This window comes from Wasmannia auropunctata, unplaced genomic scaffold (assembly GCF_000956235.1).
Source record: "Wasmannia auropunctata unplaced genomic scaffold, wasmannia.A_1.0 LD336055.1, whole genome shotgun sequence".
NCBI classification, from domain to species: domain Eukaryota; kingdom Metazoa; phylum Arthropoda; class Insecta; order Hymenoptera; family Formicidae; genus Wasmannia; species Wasmannia auropunctata.
Genome location: NW_012026835.1, coordinates 905,658 through 927,418, shown reverse-complemented (window position 1 = coordinate 927,418; position 21,761 = coordinate 905,658). Strand labels below are relative to the sequence as shown.

Sequence of the window (21,761 nt, the reverse complement as noted above, 5' to 3'; positions counted from 1 at the left end):
TATATATATATATATATCATATATAATCGTATGTATGTATGTGTGTATATATACATATATATAAATGTATAAACCTATGCATTATAAATTTCAGTCACGAGAGCGTGGTCTATGAAATTTTAATGTTACAGCTATTTGTTGTAATGTAGAGATATTTGTTGTAATTTTGTCAATTAACGACAAGGATGGAAAGAGGATGGTGGACGCATCTTGCGTAAAGACGCATATTTTATTCCACACGCATACGCCATTGCGTAGAGAAGTGCGGTCGGTAGTCAACGTTACGTCTAACCGGTTGTCACTGGAGTTGCTGCGATTTTCGTCAGTGCGAGCTGTCACGCATTGTCATTGTCGATGCGTGATTGCGCAAGGGAACGGAGGAAACGCATGAAACGAACAGAGAAAAAGACACACATACGCGCTTCGTTCGCCCATACAAGACGTCGTCGTATGCGAAGTGCGTCGTGCAAAATTGTGTAAGTCGAGCATCTACTTTCGCGACTCGTGTCACAATGCCTTCCCTCCTCTTTCCCTCTTCCCCAATCGGTCCCACCTTCGCCGATCTTGGTTTGCCGCCACCCGTCAGCTTTGAACATCGTAGGCGTAACTGCCGTTCAATCTCTGTGTTATTCAATAATTAATTCAATCAGCTATTGAATAAAAAGTTAAAAAAAAATCTAAAAATTAAATAAATAAAATCTCTAGGAAATTTTTTTCAGGAAATTATGAAAGAGTGAATTTTAAAAGAGAATATTTTGTAAGAGAAGAATTAATTTATAAGCTTTAATAGAAATATAAACTAAATTTACAAATAAATTAAAAATAAATAGAGAAAAACTTTCTTTTCAATTATCTAATAAAAAAAAAGTTAATCTTTCATCAGATTGTTCCTAAATAATCATAGATACAGAAGTTGGAAGTTTTTAAAATCGTTTTAGTAGATGAATGAGCTTTAAAAAAAAAATTAGAAAAAAAGTTATGCATACAAGTTGTTGTGCTATAAGTTTGTTAGAACAACGTATGGGTGTTCCTTGGGACAAAAACGCTCGACCGCCGAGAGAGAGAAACCCGTGAGCAAGGCGACCTGGCTCGTAAATCGTTGTAATTCATAAGCATTAAAATGGGGTAAAGTACAAAGAGGAAGAGAAGCGTTGCCTTCTCTAAACGACCAAAGTCAGGGCAAACAACCTGGAAGCGTCCTTTACACGAACGGGTTAACGATTTTAACAGAGAGCTTCGTCGGTCTAACGGGTTGACACGTACTTTAATTGTTTAAATATTATTTACGAGGTGCATCCCGGATATAATAAATTAAAATGACAAGAAAGCAGAGTTCAATAATAAAATTGTCCGTACGTTCTCTAACTGACGTCATCAATTAAGTGGCTATTATCGTCATGTCCGTGTGCGTCAAGAATTAATCGAGGAAGTGACAAGCTGTTCTAAACGTCGTTGTGTTGCCCGAGGCAATTCGACTCGTATTTTGGGTCCGACGACCGGTCCGAAAGCTAATATGTACACGCAATAAATCGCTTAATAATTACGTATGATTGTTCCGGACGTAGTTATACTGTCGAGAGTTTGATGATCGATAGTCGAGGCTATGTCATTGAACTTCTCTATCCAGGCATCATGTATTCGCAAACAAAGAGAGCTCGGAGATAAGGCCACCGACAACCATGGTCGCCCTTTCGAGCACTTCCCGCGTCCTTCTCAACGAAACAAAACGATGATCGACAACTGCGCCTCCGCGCGTCGAGGCTACGTCATACGCGAGGGTACCGGCGAAATACGAGGCGGTGAAGGGTCCGCGTTGAGGCCACGAACGATCAGGCAGTCCTTGGCAGTGCTCCTCCAACAAGTGGTCGGCACAACAAAAAAGAAAAAGAAAAAAAAAAGAAAAAAAAACGAGCAATCGCAGTACGAGCGACGTGAGGAAGGCAGAGCAGGAACCTGTGGCCGGGAGTCGGGACCGGGTGGTTCGCGAGAGGTGGGAGAGGTCATCCCGACGAATATAAGGGGTCCTAAACGCCGTGTTCAGGCATCATTCGCTCTTCAGTGCTCCGCCGAAGTACGAAGCAACAAACCACCGCAGTCGACCATGTACAAGATCGTCGCTTTCTTTGCCCTGCTGGCTTGCGTCGCAGCCGCACCCGGCTATGTGGCGTTACCCGCCCTTCACGGCCTTCACGCGGCGCCAGTTGTCGCGGCGGCTCCCGCGGTCGCGGTCGCCCACTCCGTCCCGGTCGCCACCAGCTACGCCAACACCTACAAGGTGTCCGTGAAGAGCCCGCTCGTGGCCCCGGTCGCCTACACCGGACCGATCCTGAAGACTGCGCCAGTCGTCGCCGCCGCCCCCGTCGTCGCTCATGCACCGGTCGCCTATGCCGCCCATGCCCCCTACCTCGCTCTTCATTAAGGGAGAATCACTACATTATTAACCACCTTTTGCCCATCTCTCAAGACAATCGACACATGCCGACAATGAAGACGTCCCTCGTCATCCAATTGGACGCGTGACGATTCATCGGAACGATCGACCGAATCGACCGGACCATCGATCAACTGGGCACCTTGACTTGAAGCTTGTATCAGCCTGTCCACGCGGTCGAACGACCGATCGCTACGATTAATCAATAAAGTTGCCATTTCTGCCTTTAAATAATTGTGTCCTGTGTGTTCAGCCTTTATTGATACCTTCAACTTATTATTAGAGAATATATCAACGCTGTTTTAGAACTCGTTATTACAAAACTTATTTGTATATTTTATATATAATAATCTATAAGTTCTCCTTTATTTTTCGCACGTATTAGAATAGTCTCATCGAATGATATCACATGTTATTGTCGAACTGAGCGGTTATCGAATTCTACCTCGTTGGGTTCTCACGGCGCTGTACCTAAAGGGCTAATTCCTCCGTATCACGTATCACTGATGGGGGCTTATCGAAGATCGCAGATTTTTCCTCGCACAGTCCCGGAGAATTCGAGTTTCCTCCTCGCACAGGCGATCGGCAAACAACGGAGCGTCGTGATCACGGGGTGATCTCGTTCTTATAATTTTTTTTTATTTTAGCTCACAACGCCACGCCCGCATGGAGTACGTCCACCTACGTTATGCCCTACCTATCCGTTTACGTGAGGCTTTTCGCAAAATAGGATTTGGAACGACTCGATGAAAACTGTTTACCGACTTGGCGATCAACGGTTGTTTGAGTTTCGGCTTTGGCCCCCTCCCCTCACGGCACTCGCGAAGCGAAACTTTGCCGCGCGCCGTCGGGTCACGTATTGAATATATTTACAGGGAACATACAAACCCGCCCATGCACTTTTCACGAACCTAACTTGCTAAATTCTTTACGGGAGCTTTAAAAAAGTCCTCGTGAGGAGGAGAGGGGAGTATGGCGAATTATTCAATATCGCACCTACGGTTTCGCAAAGAAAAGCAATAGATAGTTGTCTATACGTATGTTGCTGCATACGTATTGAATGTGTTGCATCCGGAAAAGGAACTTAAGTATTTTATATTAGAAAATAGTTATGCGAAGATATAATTTTATATATTGAAAATGATATTTTCACGAATGTATCTAGATGTGTGAGAAAAGATAAATATTTAAAAATTATTTTACAAAGGCTTATTTTGTCTTGATAGAGATATTAGTTATTTATTTTTTTTTACATGATTCACCAATGACTTAAGAAAAGATAATTAATCTTACTTTTATTTTCGCTGTTTAATTGCGACATTGTCTCTTGTCGAAATCGTCTTTAATGCCATACATCCAGTAGAAATTGATAAATGAGATCATTAAGATTAAGCGCGTTTTCGGCCGTAATTTCACGCTCGAGTGCTTTTTGTTGCGTCCCTCCGAGGAGTACCACTTCTCCTTGCTTCTATGGCGTAATGTGCTTATTGTTACCAGGAGGCGAGGAGTAAAAGTAAAGTCTCAAGATCGCGAAGCCCCTTTGTTCGATCGTCAAGTGTACCCCACAAGCTCACGGCAATGACAAAAAGCTTAACGCCTTCAGAATCAACAGCCGACAAAAACCGTAATCCGTATATCTTTCATCACCCTCGATTTTCGTAACGCTGCTAATCTATTTCACAATTTTGATCTCGACTATAATAATATTCATGTTTTAATATATTTTCAAATTACTTCTCTCTATAATATGTGTATTATACACATATATTTAACTTATAATTCCTACTTGTTGATAAGAAAGTTTTTAAAATGGAAAAACATTCTCCTTACGTAAAATTTTCAGAGTTCAAGGGAATATCTCTCGGCCCCTCCCGATAATCTTTAATATTTTACGCGAACAAGAAATACGTTCACGGGAATGTATTTTACACACGTACATATTTTCAGACAAGAACGTGCCTTCGGCGCATTGAATATTCCTCGACACATCCTATAGACTGGCAGGACGTAGAATTCTTATTGCACGGACCTTGAAGGTCTCTCGAAGATCACGGAAGCGCTCTCCTATATAAGCATGCGTAGATCCGCGTGAGTGCAGATCAGTCCCAGGTTCTGATCCAAAAGTAGTAGTGAAAACCCATCATCATGTTTAGGCTGGTAAGATCGGCGATTTTTAACACTATCTCTAGCAACTAAAGCGAAAAATATTTCGATATTTCTTCTGAATGGATAAAGCAATTGGCAATCGTCGAGATTATATTTAATAACGATATATTTATAATAAAGAATAACGAGCATTAGCGGGTTAAATTCAATCGGGCTGACAATCATTATTCCGAGCACACTTTGACAACAGAACGTCCAATTTTCCGATCTGCTGAGAATGTAAAGACGGTTGGAAAATATTGACGCCGCCGGCGTCCTATTCTTCCCGAGATCACCCGGAGGTTTCATATCCGCGGCAAACGTTCTCTTTCGCAGGTGGTTATTTCCGTCCTGGCGAGCATCGCCACGGTGCAATGTGGAACTATTCTCACGCCCGTTATCGGTAAGCTCCTTTCTGAGAAGGTCATCGAGGCGCACGGTAGCAACGTGGTGCACCCGGCATCGGCACCGCTGGTGGCCGCGGCTTCACCCACGCTGCTGAAATACGCGGACGTCGCTCTGGTCCAGCAACCGGTCGCCGAGATTGTGCAACCGGTGGCGAAGACCTCCCTGATCGCCGAGAAGACGATCGAGGCCCACGGACACCAAGTGATCCATGACGCGCGTCCGCTGATCGCGGTGGCTAAACCTCTGGCAGCCATCGAATCGCACGTCGCGGTACCTGCGATTGCCGCTCGCGAAATAGCGTACGCGGCGCCGTACTATTCAGCGTATTACTCGGCGTATCCTCATCAACTGGTCGCCGAGAAGACCATATCCAGTTACGGGCATAGCATTCAACATGCGTAATAATCACCAGACGCAATATCAAAGTATACAGATAGTAACTCTAAAGAGCACGCATGGATTTACAGAATAAAATCTGAGTGAGTTAATTCTTTCGTGTGGAACACTGCACTAATTGTAAAGTAAAATACATGATCCATGTTTGAAAATATTTTGTCAAAAGAAGCAATTATTTTTGAAAACAGAAAATTATTTTCTATTTTAGAAATTCTATAAATTTCAGAAATTTAAAGAGACTGTCGATCCCTGTTGTGTTCGTTAGGGTTAGAGGCTCATCTTTTATGCCAGCTTTTGCTCGTAGTCGGAAAACTGCTTGTCCGAAACAATCATCATTCTCGATCACTTTGGCAACGACGTTGTCCTCGTAGATCACTCTAAGAACTATCCCAAGTTCGAGAACCATGTCGTTCGCGTGACTCGACAAACGGATCGAAACTGGCAGTCTTTGGCCTGGGAAAGAGGCCGGTCAATCACGTTTGTCAACATTTGTCAACATAAAAAAAACATTGTATACGTTAACTTGACTCGATGTAAATTTCTCAATAAATTTTCATGCATTTTCATACGTATTCGGGTACACATATTTAACATATCGAAAGAAGAAGTGAAATGACATTCAAGTCATCCTACAAAAGTTATTCCCTTCTATATCCAATCTGTTGTCTATACTATATTATAATAATTTTTCTATATTATACATATGTATATGTGTATTATATATTTAGTATACTAATATTTTTCCGACAATTGAGATTTGCGCTCGCAAATTATATATAAATCTGCATCGTCCTGTCAACAAGTTTGCCGCTCGACCAATGATACAATATATCCGTATATTATACCTCTCGATATAAATTGCCCAACGCGCGATCGCCTTCGAGGTATATGCACGCTTGGATCCTCAAGGTCTCGGGTGAATGAACTGCGAGTATATTGCTAATGGCCTCGGTATCCCTGGTCTACGGTGCGCGTATGGCGTTGTAAAGCATCGTCGGATCGCGCTTGTATCCAGAGAGTCGCGTGTAGTCGAGTACTGGCCTATCGAATCTTCTCGCGTCTCTCTTTCTTAAATCACGCCCGTCCTATACGGACACCGGGAATGTATACGTGCACACGTATACTCGCCGAAGAAAATACCAACGAGAGAATTGCAGCGAAAACGTACGTGCTGCGTCCGAGGGACGTGGATCGATAATTGAAAAATGCGAAGTCGAAGGGCTCTTGCGCCAGGATTGTTTCTCGAAATAGGAAGAAATAGAAATGGGAGGTAATGGAAGGAATGTTCCCCGGGACAAAGCATTATTCTTATCGATGTACTGCTCTGTCGTGTACGTTTTACCCGTTGTATATTTAACGAAACATAATACAAACAGGAAGAAATCTGCACTTTAATTTTTGCTAAGAAGATATACTTAGGATTTAGATTATTAAATATGTTCCTGAATGATAAAAGCTTGTTTCTGCCGCTGTAACTAATTCATCACGGTAAATATTCTTTTATGTGAAAAGACTCACAATAATCTTCTCATCTTTTGCTTCAAAGCCATTTGAAGTATGTGTAAAACATCTGATAGTAGGATTTTCTTGCAAAAAATCTAGAGTACATCGATATTAATTATTCCTCAGTCCGATTAATGGCCTAACCATAAATTATAGTTAATCTAGGAGTAGAATGTAATGCAGATGATCGGTGCATCCTACACAGGACGTTGGGATGCATCACGTTGCAACTATAGCCTTGTCCGTCCCTGAGATCGGGGAGGAATGCGGTGGTACGGCAGTTAGGAACTTTTGTAGTGCCGGACGAGTCTACTTTTTACGGTATCCCTCGAGACTTCTATAAGTACGAGGAGACCAAGCTGGCGCGCGCACTTATACGAAGTATCGTTCCCGAGTGCATCCGCGCAGAATCCTTGTCCAGAAGTCGTCATGCTACGATTCGTAAGTAAATTCAGCATTCCGTGGGGAGCGCAAAGTGCATCCGCAATGAATTTCAAACTGATTAAAAATCCTAGTAAAATTCGCACGTAGTAGTAACGCGGTTACTTCGCCTGTCGCGATTTACTTTCGTCTACCGCGTTCTCCGAATCGTCGCAATTCGCGTTCGTTCGCCGGAAGTGTAACCCGTTCATTCACCGCCGTTAGGCGCAGAGGAGGTGTCTTCCCGCGACGATATTTGCCTCACGTAGACTCATTTGCTTCGCGCGGTTCAACGGTTACTTATATTCGCCGACGTGCCCCGCGCCAAAAGTTTTCCAATTTAAATAAGAAGCGAGCTTTTCCCTTCACGACGATTACTTGCAGATCCTGTTCGCCGCTCTCGTCGGTCTGGCGTGGTCCGCGCCAGCGCCGGCACCCAAACCACTCACCCTCGAGCTGAAAACCCCGGCGTCAACCGCTAAGCTCACGCCGCTGGTCGCGCCGATCGCGCCGATCGCGACGCCGGTGATCGCACCGATCTCCCGTCTCGCTTATGCCGCACCCGTTCTTCCACAGGTAAGAACCGAAAGTCCAAGTGCAGATCTTGCAGAATGTTCAACATTTGAAAATCGAATCACGCGCCACAAAAACGTTCGATTTCTGAAAATAACAGGACCACCCACTGAATCAGGAGTGGGTTGCCGATAGCTTCTATTCAAGAATCGAACATTGCGAGCTTACATTTACTTAAGAACCGATTTTTCGAATTTATATTTACGGAAAATTTTTCTTTTTTTTCTATTTCAAGGCTTATCATTTTTTCGTGATCAAATTGCGTTGAGAAATTAAAATATGATTTTTTATTTTGTTTCTCATCGTTACTAGGTATCACCATACGCTTATTATTCTGCGCCGATCGCGGAGATCCCGTCGAGTTACTCGATCGAGCAACATGGGTACCATATTACCTACTGACCGCAAAAATCATCAGACCGGTAGCCGTCGACCTCAGTAAAGCCCGTGTGGAAGTATTCGTAACAGCACGCAGCTTGTCTCCTCATCGATAATCATCATCTATCGTGTAACCTCATCCACGCAAAAAAAAGAACTTGGTGAAAGTTGACGTGTTATTTTCTAAATCCTTACTCTCCCCTTCCGCCTTATATGATCCTCTTTATTGTTCATCTCTCGTAGAATAGATATATTACTAAGAGTTTTTCTCTCTTAAAAAGATTCGTATAATTTTGCATTACTAACAATAAGAGTTTTTCTCTCTTAAAAATATTCATACAATTTTGCATTATAATAGATGCATTTTGGAGGAATCTTAATAATACACCCGAGTGCGAAGTTATTGTCTTCATGTGAAGTTATTATCTTTGTTATTCGCTGCATCGAATCTATTTGCATTCCGGCGCAAAAAGAAGAAAACGTAGAAGGATATTTGAATTGGGTCAAGACAATTCACGCGCGGTTTAACGCGGCGCGATCCACGACACGAAATTCCCAGTGTTACGAAAGGCCGCGGAAAATCCCTGTTACGTAATGACGCCAGTGCGTGGCCTGTGAAAGGAAATCAACATCGTTGTGATCACCGTTGTAATCATCGATACGTGACAAGAAAGAAAAAGTAGAACATTGTGAAGATCCGCGTTTCAAATCTGAGCGATTCATTTTGTGGCAGTCAAAAGTAGCGAAAATTGAAAATTTCACGCGGAAATTCATCTAAAATCGCGAAATCGCATAATTTTATCGCAATGAAAAACTATACGGGATTCGATTGAATGAAGAAACTCCTGCGAGACCCGAAACGGTAAAAAGCGGCTAAGTTCATTGACGTGATTGCGACCCTTGAAATATACCCGCGAATACTTTCTCCCGGATCCTGAGAGCCTAATTATTTATGGGATATACATCTAACTCGGTGATGCGTCTAAAGTCTAATAGCAGCCTTTTTTTAATGCTACATATCGTAATCGCGTTCCGATTAATAAACGTAATATTCTCATAGCGAGACGGAGGCGGTGCCCGTCGAAGCACGTCTCTTCACTTTCTACCGTTGACTGAGAGTGAAAATCACTATTTTATATATCGAACCTGATGATCCAAGAAGTCAAGGTCGATGCACCTCATAAGATCGTAAGAAGAAAGTATTGGTACACTTCCTCGATTGTAACGGTTTATTTTGGGAAATGTGACAGAAAAGACTGCAAAAAGAATTTTTTCTTGCACAATTGTGAATGCTGACATGATTTTACAATTATTCGAATTCGACTGAAGAAATCGATATTATAATGTCATTACAAGGATTACCGAGAAAACAATCTAGGCTAATGACTGAATTTATAGATCGTCTTCAGAATATACGGTTGCAACATCAATATCGAAGTTTCCTCTAATCGAATCCTATAGACAAATTTATTATTTGTTCGTGAGGTAACCTTGACGGAGAGATGACTCGAATAAGTGGTAATTTTTACGCAATCTCATTGACGAAAAACCTAAAACGATGTAAAACACAACTATGTAAGGCATAATGAAATCACCAAATATTCATCAAATGCCAAATGACAACAATTCTGCATTTATATTTGTACATGTTCCTGTCTCTTACGTAATGCCAAATCTACGAGAAAAACCCACTCGGTGTTCCAGGAATTGTGTGGCAAACTAATTTTGCGAAAGACCATGCAAGTCGACTTCTTCGTGCCTTCGATGGCATTTTAAAACATTCACGGTCATTTTTTTTTATTTTTGAAAAGAGCAATTTAAATTAATTTGTGTAGAGAATATTAAAACTTCAGTGTTGTTTTTAATTGTTTCATTTTCAGTTACAAAAGTGCGCTATGCGCAATAATAATTCAAAATATCTTCAGTCGATTCTTGTTATATATTTCGCTATTATACTATATATATTAAACGGTTTTTAATACAATAAATCGTTGCAATCAGTCATAAAATTATCAAGTATTAATTTGTCCGCATAATTTAGTGTGACACAGACTTTTTATTCAAAATTAGTGGAAATTTTTAATCATAAACGCTGCAAATGTTGAATTAAAATATGTGCCTAATAGAAATCATATTAAATATACCATTGTGTTATTTTTTCACAGTACAGGATCAATGGATTATTCAGCGTAAATTTCTCTCGAGGCTACAATGTAAATTTCAACTGTACCGCATTGGAGTTCATTGTATTCTTTGTATTTTCCCAATAAAATAAATATTTTAAATGCTATCGCGAGAGAACAGCAAATGTAATGTAAAGTACGATTTTCTGTATATGTATGCGATATACGTTTCTCAATGTACATAAATCGAAAAATAGAACGTCATGGTTGTAAGAATGGAAAAACGACGGCAGATGCGATTTTTCGTATTCATGCAACGAAAAGATGAGTCTGACACACTTAAGGTACGCGCTACGTTACTCGGGTTACACTTTTTTCAGATTCGCTTTGTTTTTACGGTCTGCTAGAAGAAGCGTCACGAAGACGGATATCCGCCTGTCGTCGAATGACTCACGGATCTACCCCACCGGTGGTTCGCGCGACGGGACCAGCATCCCCGAAAGAGACGGCTTGTATATAAGATTCGTCATGGGTTCGGTAAAAGCACAGACCGCGGCGTCGTGCAGGGAGAAAGTGTTCAGTTAGAGAGCGAGAGTTCGAATATAAGACGCGGTCGCGGACCGAGAAAATCAGTTTATCACGGGTGTATCTGAAGACAGCGATTAGGTACGTATATTTAAACAATTAACAATTTTTGATATTTTATAAAAAATATAAAAGATTTTTTTTTATTGCTACAGCTGTGTAATTTCATTTTTAAACATTTTAAAAATATGTACGTATGAAAATATAATTAACAATTACAAAAGTATATAGTAATGTAACATTAGAAAAAAGATATTAACTAAATAATAAAATTTCCATGTACCTCGAGATTCATATTTGGAATTATTATGAGAAAGATTATGAATTATTTTATTAGCTATAAAATCAATTCTATAGAAGCAAAACAGTTGAATTAATTAATTATTATAAATAATTCTTTGTGCTCTAAAATAAACTCTCATGTTTAATCATGGAGTGACTTGTCGTCTATCCTAGTAGAGACCTCATTTTTTTTGCGGGAAAAATATTTTTCCACGTTCGGTGATGAACAGAGATTGCGGCAAGAAACGTTTTTATCGATTACCGATTGACCGAGGCTATATAATATTTGCGGACGTTCATCGTTATTTGTTTAATAATTGGAGAATTGAAATTTCTCCAACATATATTTTTTAATACGCATAGATATACGTATCTCATAAAATGCAAAACACTTTATCGAAATTAGGAGTGAAAAGCGTTCGCCAACGTGTGTCTCGTTCTATCGTGAAATATATAAAAACTTTCTCCTCTTTAAATACCGCCTCCGCTTCGTTCTTATTCAGATTCGCAGATTTGTCAAGCGTATCTGACTCACCATTGTATGCTAAAGACGAATTACCCTACATTGTAGTACAAATGTTTAAAAAGAAGCTGTCGCTGATCAATTTTTATTTTACTGATTTAAAGCAGAAATAATGCATAGAACTTTCAAATGTTGTTTTTACTTGAAAATTTAGATATTTTTTACATTTTGTTAAATTTTTGTTTTTTATTTTCAAGAGAAAAACGAAATAAAAGAAGCAAATTTAGCGATTTAGCCTCAAATAATAAACATGGAGATGCTAGAGATTTCGAATAGTCATAAAACTTTTAATGAGTCGATTGAGGACGACTTAATTGTTTTTCTTGTTATTGCCGGCCTACTTGGAGATAATTGATTTATTATAAGAAGCGAGTTGTTAGAGAGGATGATTGAAAGAATATAAAGCTGGTCGCGTTATTCGTAACTTGGACATCATAGAGGAAGCTACGGTGCGACGGAATATCAATTCGCGAATTCACGAGATGTCAAGGCAAGTGGAAAGTAAAATATTGAAATTATTTGCACGTACAAAACGCGTAACCACTTTCACTATCGTAGGCGGTGAATGAAAGACGCGTCGTATTATGTATATACCTTTGCCAAATACGTACAGCGGGTTTAGTCCACGTATCAATCATTTAAAAAATGCTCTATGGCAAACGTTAGCTCGCGTATGAAGACACTTTACCTAATCTGAAATTTAAATCATCCCGCCCAAGTGGACGTCATACCGCATTCGTTACGCAATTGCTTTCCCCGTGTGTTGACGAAGCGATTTCGGAAAGAATAAAATAGTACGAGAAGATGTGCTCGGTGAAAGACGTCATGTTATATGAACCGGCCAAACGACTTTCACCCAACTTCCTCTCGCTTTCGTTAGTCCCTTCTCAGTTTAATTACACGCCTGTATACGTCTTCACGCAAGACAGCCTTAGCCGGTCCGGTACCGTTACCGGAAACCGGTATCTACACGTGGATGAGTAAGAATGTTATTCCGGTAAGCAATACGACTTTTTGTTTTTTCGAGCAACCGAAGATTGAAAAATTTTAATTGTAGAGTTATATAATAATTGTATTGAAGGCCGAACATGTATTGTCCGTCAATTTTGACCCATTTTCGACTCGAAGAAACCGTTCCACTGTTGTCGTGAACAATAAAACCGAACGGAGAAAGGCGAGATGCACTTTCACGTGTATCCACGCTCAGTACTCACAGAGAAATTGTCGAGAGATCCTCGTGAGATCGATTGAGAAGAAAATCGTCAGGTGCTTCGCGTCAAGAATTAAATTAAAATAATGGAGTGAAAAGAGTAATAAGAAAAGTAACGAAATAAAAATAATTAAATTAAAATACATAACAGATTACGCTACAATTAAAAAATTAGAAAATTAATAAATTCTAATAATAGATTAAACAGTAATTTCATTAAAATTATAAATTATGATAAAATCGTTATAAAAACAATTTATCTGATTGATGAAAAAGATAGACAAAGCTGAGTTTTTTTGCCTTTTGTTGCAGGATGAGGACGCAGTTCATCCTAATAGCTTGCTTGGCAATAGCGGGAGAAGTATACGGTACTCAAGTGTACGAGACGCCGAGTGACTCTTTGCAACAACAATGGCAATGGCAAAACCAAGACTCGATCAAAGCCTCGAATGGAGAACAAGAAAAATATCAACCCGTCACATTCGACACCGCTGACACGCAACAGAAAGAGACGCAATCGTTGTCGTACAATGCGAATATTCAATCGGACGCCAGTGGAGTAGCGAATGTCGTTGGTCAGGAAACGGTAAGGATCGTCATCAAATATTCATTAAACGTTACAAAAATAATTAAAATCAGAAATGACAAAGTGAAATCTTATATTTATAGCGATCACTTTAAAGAATAATTAATAAGTTTACACGAATATGTTTGTATATTCAATCAGATTGACACTGTGATCGACAATATTCTCGTATCTAATCGGCAAGGTCGCAATCTAGAGGGATACGATGAAATCTACTCTGATCCTAATGTACAAAATGCTCTGCAGCTTGGCAATGATACGATCGCACGTACTTACATCAGGGACAAGCTCTGTTCTCTCAGTTTGATCAACGTGAGTACAGTTTTATAAGCCGATTAAATTTCTTAATCGATAGAAATGTAATTAGCATTCTAAGTTTCTTTTCTTTAGAAGTTTTAAAAATTACTTAGCTATAAACACTTGAGAACACATTACTTTATAAGTATACTATTAATAAAAATGTAATTAATGTTTCAAATTTTCTTTCTTTTTAATTTGCAAGTATTGTACAAATGATTGAAGACTCAAAAACGTTTTACATACTATAGAGATCGTGACTTTTACGAGACTTAAACCACGTTTAAAAACGACCTAATTATTTTTTACAGTGCGAAGATGTGGAAGGACGACGCCCTTACTATACTCCGCACCGCGATATTCATCCACACGATGTCATTTATGCTCAACCGGTAACTATCAGGCCGGTAGGCCGTCCACTTCCAGCCATACCCGTGAAACGACCTTACGGTCCAGCGAAACCTGTGCCGCTACCTCCGAGTTTCGGTTCCCCATTGGGGCCCAACGTTTATCCCGGACCCGGACCGATCGGTAGACCTCCACCTGGCTTCGTCGGGCCTTATCCTGGATTCAAGAAACCCGGCCTACCTCCTCCATTTGTGTCCAAACCTATATATGAGCCTGGCATCGACGTTGAACCCGATTTCGAGGACAAGTTTATCGATAAAAAACAGATAGTCCTACATCAACCGAGTTCCTTAGGTGTTCAGCAACACGTTCATCATCATTACCATCATGGAGATGCCAATGGCATCGCGCACAACCCCGCTGTGGTCGCGACATCCCCTACATTCGGTAGTAATGGCCTCGGCAGTTATGGCTACGGAAACGGCGGTACTTACGGCGCCACATTCAACGATTTCGAGGATTACAAGAAAGCGTTTAAGATCAAAACGTCCACGAGCAACAACGGTCCGTCGGTCTCGTCTTCGTCCGCGAAGGGCTACGCCGATCGTTATCCCACTTACGAAAAGCAGAACGGCAAACAGTTCGGTGGACAACTCGGCGCCAATAATCAGTTCCTGGGAAACAATGGTTACGACGGTGATTATCCGCCGTTCAATAACGGCGCCGACAACAGTTTCGGTTCCGCGTCTCACGAAGATTGCGTATGCGTGCCGTACGATCAATGTGCGACGGTTAATCACGTAGGCCGCAAGGATGATCTCTACTTGGCTATCGATCCGCGCAATCTCGACAAAGACATCGAGGCTGATACTGAGGAGGTGGTGATCACCGACGGAAATGGCACAATGAATGTCGTGAGGGTGCCCAAGGGAGTGAACGAGACCGAGCAGGCGAAAAATGAACGGACGAAGGAAATGGCAGAGAAAGCGGAAGTTACGAAGCGAAGCCGTAGGGATGTCAAACACATTACCAAGAAGGACGACAAGCAGGAGATACAAGCAGTAAGTTGACACAGACTGTTTCTCTCGCTTTTCTTACGAGTTCCGAGCGAACGATGTGACAATCAATGTAGGTATAAATTATTAAACTTCGACCATGATATTTAGATTAGAGATTCAAATTTAGGTTTGAAAATTAAATATTAATTGAAATTATTCGACGCATCGGAAGCTCGACTCGTATATATTGATTAAATTATCGGACGTGTAAAATGCATGCTACTTATAACAAATACACAGTGCCATTGTTCTAACACGTATCGCTCAGTTTGACACGCTCATTCAGTCGGCTCGTCCGAGACTATATGCAACCACGCAATTAAACGTCCGTACTAGAAACGATAGATTAGAAGCCGTCGTAATGGAGGACATCGGGACTCGTGTGATCTGGGTCGAACGAATCGCTTCTAACAAACCGCGAGCGAGTGCGAGGAAAAGCGACGAGAAAGTTTCAACTGTATAATCAACGTGTTAATCCTCCCGAAAAAAAAAAAACGGAAATTGGGATGAAAGAGAGAGAGAGAGAGAAACAGACCTCGGCTCTACGTGAATTTGTTCGACTCTCTCGTTGCAGAGACTGACGGTAGGAACCGGCAATCTGGACACCTCGAAACTGAACGTGAGGCCGACTTGGGGCGTTAGTTTCGGCCTACCGCAGACCGGTGGTGTCGGTCCGATCGCGTCCCATCCTGGTAATCCCCTGGGAATCCCGGGGTACGCGCCGAGCTACGGACAGGGCATAAATCTAGGCCCGGTCGCCGTGAATCCGCTCGTAGCGGTGCAGGTCACCAAAGACGAGTACGGCGAGAAGGTCATCAAGCCTTACGTGAATCTTCATGTAACGCCGAATGCAGGACTTATTCACAAGCTAGGCCACCTCCTGGCCCACAAGAAATATGGACTGTACGGTGGTCATTACGGCGGTCATTACGGCGGTCATTATGGCAGTCATTACGGCGCGGGGCATTACGGCGTTTACGCTCCTCATTATCACACGCATCATGAGAAACCGATCTATCATTATCCATCGAGACCGCCGTTTTATCCGCCGTCGTACGATGTTCATCAACATCACGAACCGATCTATCACAAGCCTCACGGCGGATACTATCCCTCCTACAAGGACGATACCGGCGATTACGATGATTACGATTATTCGGACGATTATCAGGATGATTACTATAGAAGCGCTCGCGCGAGAAACGCGTCGACGACGAAAGGTAGACAATTCTCGACAAAGGACTTGTCGAAGGCTTCGCCGCAAGGACTCGCCGGTGATGAGCGACAGAAGAGCGGAAAGATTATCTTTCCGAATCGAAGGAGACGCGACACGGCGGCGTTTAGCGAAACGACATCGGAGGTAAGGACACGGTCGGTTGGTCTGTTCGCTCTGCTGAACAGACTTAACCGTTGAAATAACGAGGTTGTAGAACCGCTGTAAAGCGGCTGAGGCCGTCGGCGAATGACTCAGGACGACGATCACGGTGATACCTACCGACTCTGCGAACTTACGAAACGCGGGGACTGTCAAACTGAGCGGCGATGTATAGCACAGATATAGAAGTCGAGAACACGATAAGTAGAACTCGTCGCGAATGCGTCGGGACGAAATCAATTGACCGATCCTTTTCTATCCGCAGAGACGATACGGCCCGCCGACTTGCGGTTCTCATCACGTCTGCTGCCAGAGATCGCACATAATAGGGGCACGCCCGCGACCCGGTCAATGCGGAGTTAGGAACACACAGGGCATCAATGGCCGTATCAAGACCCCGGTCTATGTCGACGGAGACTCCGAATTCGGTATGTGATTCTTAACGCAATTTATTGAATGGATAGCATTAGAAAAGGATTGTCAGTAGTTTGAGACGTTTCGGAAAAATACCCACGCCTTGAGAATATTAAATTAGAAAGCATAAAGAAGCTCTTTTCTGTTATAATTTTAAGAATAGTAAATGTTTAACTGATACCATCGCTTATCGGTTGCAAGATCATATAAATACGCGTTGATGATGTAAATAAAATATGTTTCTAAATGTATAGATCAGTCATCGTTATCCGCGAATTTAATATTATTACTATAATATTAAATTTCGAGCATTAATTTTTCATATGCTTTAAATACTTGATATATAATTTTATATATTGCAATTTCACTACTTAGCAATTTGATATTATTTGAGATATTTTTCCGCACATATAAAATCATATTTAATTATATAAATATCAAATTTTTAATATTTTATTACGCACGACAATATATTATCGTTATATTAAATCTTTTCCCTAATTCAGGTGAATACCCATGGCAAGTGGCTATTCTAAAGAAGGACGCCACGCAAAGCATCTACATTTGCGGAGGTACTTTAATCTCGCCCCGGCACATCATCACCGCCGCTCATTGCGTCAAGACCCACGCCGGTCGTGATCTTCGCGCACGATTAGGCGAATGGGACGTGGGTCATGACGTTGAATTCTATCCCTACATCGAGCGCAACATCGTGAGCGTCTTCGTGCATCCTGAATTCTACGCCGGCACTCTTGCCAACGACATCGCTATTTTGAAGCTGGACCATGACATCGATTTCGGAACGCATCCTCACATTAGCGCCGCCTGTTTGCCGGATAAACACGACGATTTCACCGGAACAAGGTGCGTTGCCCATAATTTACAAAACGTGATAAACGTGAAAAAAAATTATTTAAAATATTTTTCATTAATATTACAAGAATTTCTTTTAAATTATTCAAGGCTATAGTGAATTCTGATTCTTATAACTCTCTACATTTGTTAAAGGAATAATTGATGTCAACAAAAAAATTTTGTACACAAACGTTTATATTTACGTGTAAAATAATTTTTATCAAGATATATATATATATCTAAAATGCAGATATTTCTGCAAAAAATTGATTTGTGCATAACAAATGATATAATCAATCTTTTTAAAATTCTGTTATTAATTGTAAGAAATCAAATAATTGTAAACTGAAAACCTCTTTTCAAACGGACTTTTGTCTGTAAACGCGCGGTGCATTTTAATTGAAATCTAACAAATGATCGTAATGTGCGGTAGATGTTGGACCACTGGATGGGGCAAGGACGCCTTCGGCGACTACGGCAAATTTCAAAATATATTGAAGGAGGTGGACGTACCTGTCGTCAGCAACCAAGTGTGCGAACAGCAGATGAGACGGACGCGGCTGGGGCCCAGTTTCAACCTCCATCCGGGCTTCATCTGCGCCGGCGGCGAGGAGGGCAAGGATGCCTGCAAGGGCGACGGCGGTGGCCCGATGGTCTGCGAGCGTCAGGGCCGCTGGCAGTTGACCGGCGTCGTCTCCTGGGGCATCGGTTGCGGCCAGCCGAACGTGCCTGGCGTCTACGCGCGCGTCTCTCACTATCTCGACTGGATCCACCAGATCGTGAATTACTGATAAGAGAAAATTCAATTCACAAGTCGTATTCGACATAAAAAGGACTTGACAAAGTTCTATCTCTCAAAATCAAATGGTCTTCGTCGCCAAAATCGGTGACGATAGTTTGCAATATTTTATATATAGGTATATATTTATATGTATTATATTTATATACTAAAACAATTAATTCTATTTGCGTATAAACAAATTTCGCGCTTGAAGGTGGCCGATTTAAAGCGGAAAGATAGATATTCATACGATCATTACTCATTCTTGTCTCATCTATAGGCAAGTTTCTCTTACTTTTTTTTTTTATTTAAAAATGCCTAACTTATTGTACATAGATCTTTAGATCGTGCGCCAGAGTCGTGCAATCTCGGCGCTATTTGCGCATCGGCTAGCAATACACGGCACGCAATTTGTGAAGTATACATATATGATTCGAGCGTTCGGATCGTCGAGTAATGCATTTTCTTTGCAACAGCTTATATATTTATCGGTTTAATAAATAAACTTACATACACGTATTTTTTTGTATTCCACGACTGTTTCTCTTTGCCCCGATTTACCATGTCCCGCGACGTGTATATAATATATAAATTACGATCGACCGCTCGGAACTCTCGGGTACGTTTGCGCGCGCGACATGCAATCGAGTTTGTCGTATAAATAAATATCTGACTCTCGAACGAAAAGGTAACGGCGACAACAACACTTTAAACACGGCAGATAACAATAATATACGTTCGACTGCAATGTGCCTATAATTACCAGTGGCGATCGCCCCCTTCGCTCTCCTCCCCCCCCCTCCCCCCTTGTATTCGCCACTGTGCCTTGCATCCCGAGAGAAAGATTTCGTTCGAATAAAATCGCCAACGCGAACTTTCGCCATCTAATTGTAATCATGCTCTGTGTTTTCGGAGTATTACGTGCTTCCGAAGCGGATTCTTCTTACCTAGGTATATGTACGAGTGCGGACGTCAAGCGGTACGCACTTGCATCATTACAGAACAACCTGAAGGATCAAAATACCTCTCGGATGTCTTCTCGATACTTTGTGGACATTTTCAGCACTCGAAAAGCCATTCAACCTACCTTCCGTAATCGGAATAGCACGCATATCGCTCGGCGAGCATCGCGCAAATTGAATTCGGCGAGAGCGTCGCTTGCCAGTTGCCATTAGACGAGTCGACCACGTCCGAGAATGCCCGAGTGCAATAGTGCCGGTATAGTAGTTCGCGGTGCCGCCATCTCCCAGAGGAATTGAGGAAGCATCTAGCTCGGCAACCGGCGGACAACCTAACCTCTCGCGTGATCTCACAAACGGTCGGAACGTTGCGTATCGTCGCGCGAGGTACGTGCGGTTTTCGTGAAGTAAACGTTGATCTCCGTACCGCGTTTCACGAATACTCGAGGACGAGATTGTAAAGGAATCGGGCAGCAGCCCCGTGGTACGCGGAATCAATCGCGGTAGGAGGGGAAATTCGAACGGTGACCCCACATTCGCCGGTCGACCGCACACGATGCCTATAAAGTTAATCGGCCGCACGACGGATTTCAAGGGAAAGACCCTGTGGGAGATCCTGGGAAATCTGAAGAACTTTGGCGTCGGCAGGCTCGTGATAAGGAATCGCTTTCAAAGGTATCCCGAGCCCTGTTACATGAAGATACTGAAAGTCGCCGGGATGCCCTTGCCCCAAAAAGCCCACGTAAGTGCCAGAGGTGATCAGGAGTGCTGTCAAGTAATTCCGTTTGTTCAGGTATTTTCGCTTCTTTTTCTAACGTAACTGCATTGCTTCAGGAAGAACGCAAAGTCATGGTGCTGGTTGAGAGAGTCTTCCGCGGCCATAAGAACCCAAAGCCGGTACAGTTGGACAGGGTGACTTACAAAGCGGACTACGCGTTAATACCCAAGGATCAGGAGCATCTGTTTCTCAATAATACGAAGGTACCAGAGACGAGAATCCTGCCCAGAACGATAGACCTTCCGCCCTTGTTCTCGCAGATGGTAATTCGCCAGATGAAGGCAAGAGGCGTCGAGTCGCCCGTCGAGCCGAAATTAAATCTTCGGTATAACTTCGAAGGTGGTAGCATTAAAAATTATAGAGTAGCCAAGGAGGGTGAAACTCCAAATGTGAGACTGGACTATAAGGTGGATGAATCTAGTGTTCTTTTCCCAAAGCTAGAAGAGACAGCAGCCTCGTGAGATTTTTTTTTACATTTAACGTTCATATGTAGTTGTTAAGAATAAATATTTTATATAAATTATATTTTATATAAATTATTCCTGAGAAGTGAAGCAATAAATTACTTGAGAGAAAAACATAAAAAGAAAACAATCTGATTCTCAAAGCTCTGTTTTATTGGATGTACAATCGAATTCGGGAGGAGCGTCCACTTTCTCCGCGCGAATGACCTATAATTCACGTGAGAACCATTATTCATACACTTCAATTCCTCAATTATATCAATACCTTCCAAAACTGACGCATCTCCTGAACATCCATTCTTTTTCTAACGAGCCAACCGCGAACGTAGCTTTGTATGTATAAGGCGGCCTCCTCTTTGGTCCACAACCATGATTTTGGATAAATTGGTCTGGGACTAGAAAAGAATGTAATAAAATATAATTTATAAGATATATTTATATCTAAATTGTTTGATAATTTCTAAGATTATAAGAGAGACTATGGGATATGTTTTCTTCTTACTGCAATTTTAACCATAGCTTGAACTGTGGTATATTAAACACATTCTGCCAGGTGCACAATCTACTCGGATGTCGCGAGTTTCGATTCCAAAGAATCTCCGCGAGATAATCCAATCCGTTGAAGGAGCATTTATGTGTCTATAAAGCATATAGTAATTTTTTTTCCAAAATATCTTTCTTTATCTTACCGTTTTTAAAAATACACGCGATATCTTATTATACTTCTATCGCATTTCGACGATCAGCTTCGAGTAACATTTCTTCCATTGCAGTTAATAAAGTTGGAAATATATTTTTATTTAAGTAATCTGGGACATTTTCAGATGAATTCATCGTTCTGTTTACACGTTAAGAATTCTACGAGTTTA

At 41.6% G+C, this 21,761-nt stretch overlaps 5 protein-coding genes across 5 annotated transcripts; 4 read left to right on the top strand and 1 right to left on the bottom strand.

Moving 5' to 3' along the window:
- The first annotated feature begins 2,045 nt into the window (after positions 1–2,045).
- Positions 2,046–2,662, top strand: LOC105450801 (cuticle protein 12.5). Its single transcript, XM_011690824.1, has one exon. The coding sequence runs from the start codon at positions 2,102–2,104 to the stop codon at positions 2,417–2,419; it is 318 nt and encodes a 105-aa protein (XP_011689126.1). The 5' UTR covers positions 2,046–2,101; the 3' UTR covers positions 2,420–2,662.
- Positions 2,663–4,525: 1,863 nt separating this feature from the next.
- On the top strand, positions 4,526–5,952 carry LOC105450800. Its single transcript, XM_011690823.1, has 2 exons — positions 4,526–4,588; positions 4,913–5,952. The coding sequence occupies exons 1-2, from the start codon at positions 4,577–4,579 to the stop codon at positions 5,384–5,386; spliced, it is 486 nt and encodes a 161-aa protein (XP_011689125.1). The 5' UTR covers positions 4,526–4,576; the 3' UTR covers positions 5,387–5,952.
- A 1,264-nt stretch (positions 5,953–7,216) lies between these two features.
- Positions 7,217–8,421, top strand: LOC105450799 (classical arabinogalactan protein 3-like). The gene is made up of 3 exons (XM_011690822.1): positions 7,217–7,324; positions 7,688–7,879; positions 8,189–8,421. The coding sequence occupies exons 1-3, from the start codon at positions 7,313–7,315 to the stop codon at positions 8,276–8,278; spliced, it is 294 nt and encodes a 97-aa protein (XP_011689124.1). The 5' UTR covers positions 7,217–7,312; the 3' UTR covers positions 8,279–8,421.
- Positions 8,422–10,927: 2,506 nt separating this feature from the next.
- Positions 10,928–21,014, top strand: LOC105450798. Its single transcript, XM_011690821.1, has 9 exons — positions 10,928–11,043; positions 13,290–13,563; positions 13,705–13,875; positions 14,172–15,269; positions 15,841–16,626; positions 16,907–17,069; positions 17,562–17,919; positions 18,344–18,689; positions 20,704–21,014. Exons 2-9 carry the CDS (start codon positions 13,291–13,293, stop codon positions 20,887–20,889), a joined length of 3,381 nt encoding a protein of 1,126 aa, XP_011689123.1. The 5' UTR covers positions 10,928–11,043; position 13,290; the 3' UTR covers positions 20,890–21,014.
- A 10-nt stretch (positions 21,015–21,024) lies between these two features.
- Positions 21,025–21,722, bottom strand: LOC105450795 (IQ domain-containing protein K-like). The gene is made up of 4 exons (XM_011690815.1): positions 21,616–21,722; positions 21,395–21,531; positions 21,158–21,287; positions 21,025–21,099 (listed from the first exon to the last, which is right to left on the bottom strand). Exons 1-4 carry the CDS (start codon positions 21,658–21,660, stop codon positions 21,031–21,033), a joined length of 381 nt encoding a protein of 126 aa, XP_011689117.1. The 5' UTR covers positions 21,661–21,722; the 3' UTR covers positions 21,025–21,030.
- Positions 21,723–21,761: the final 39 nt, after the last annotated feature.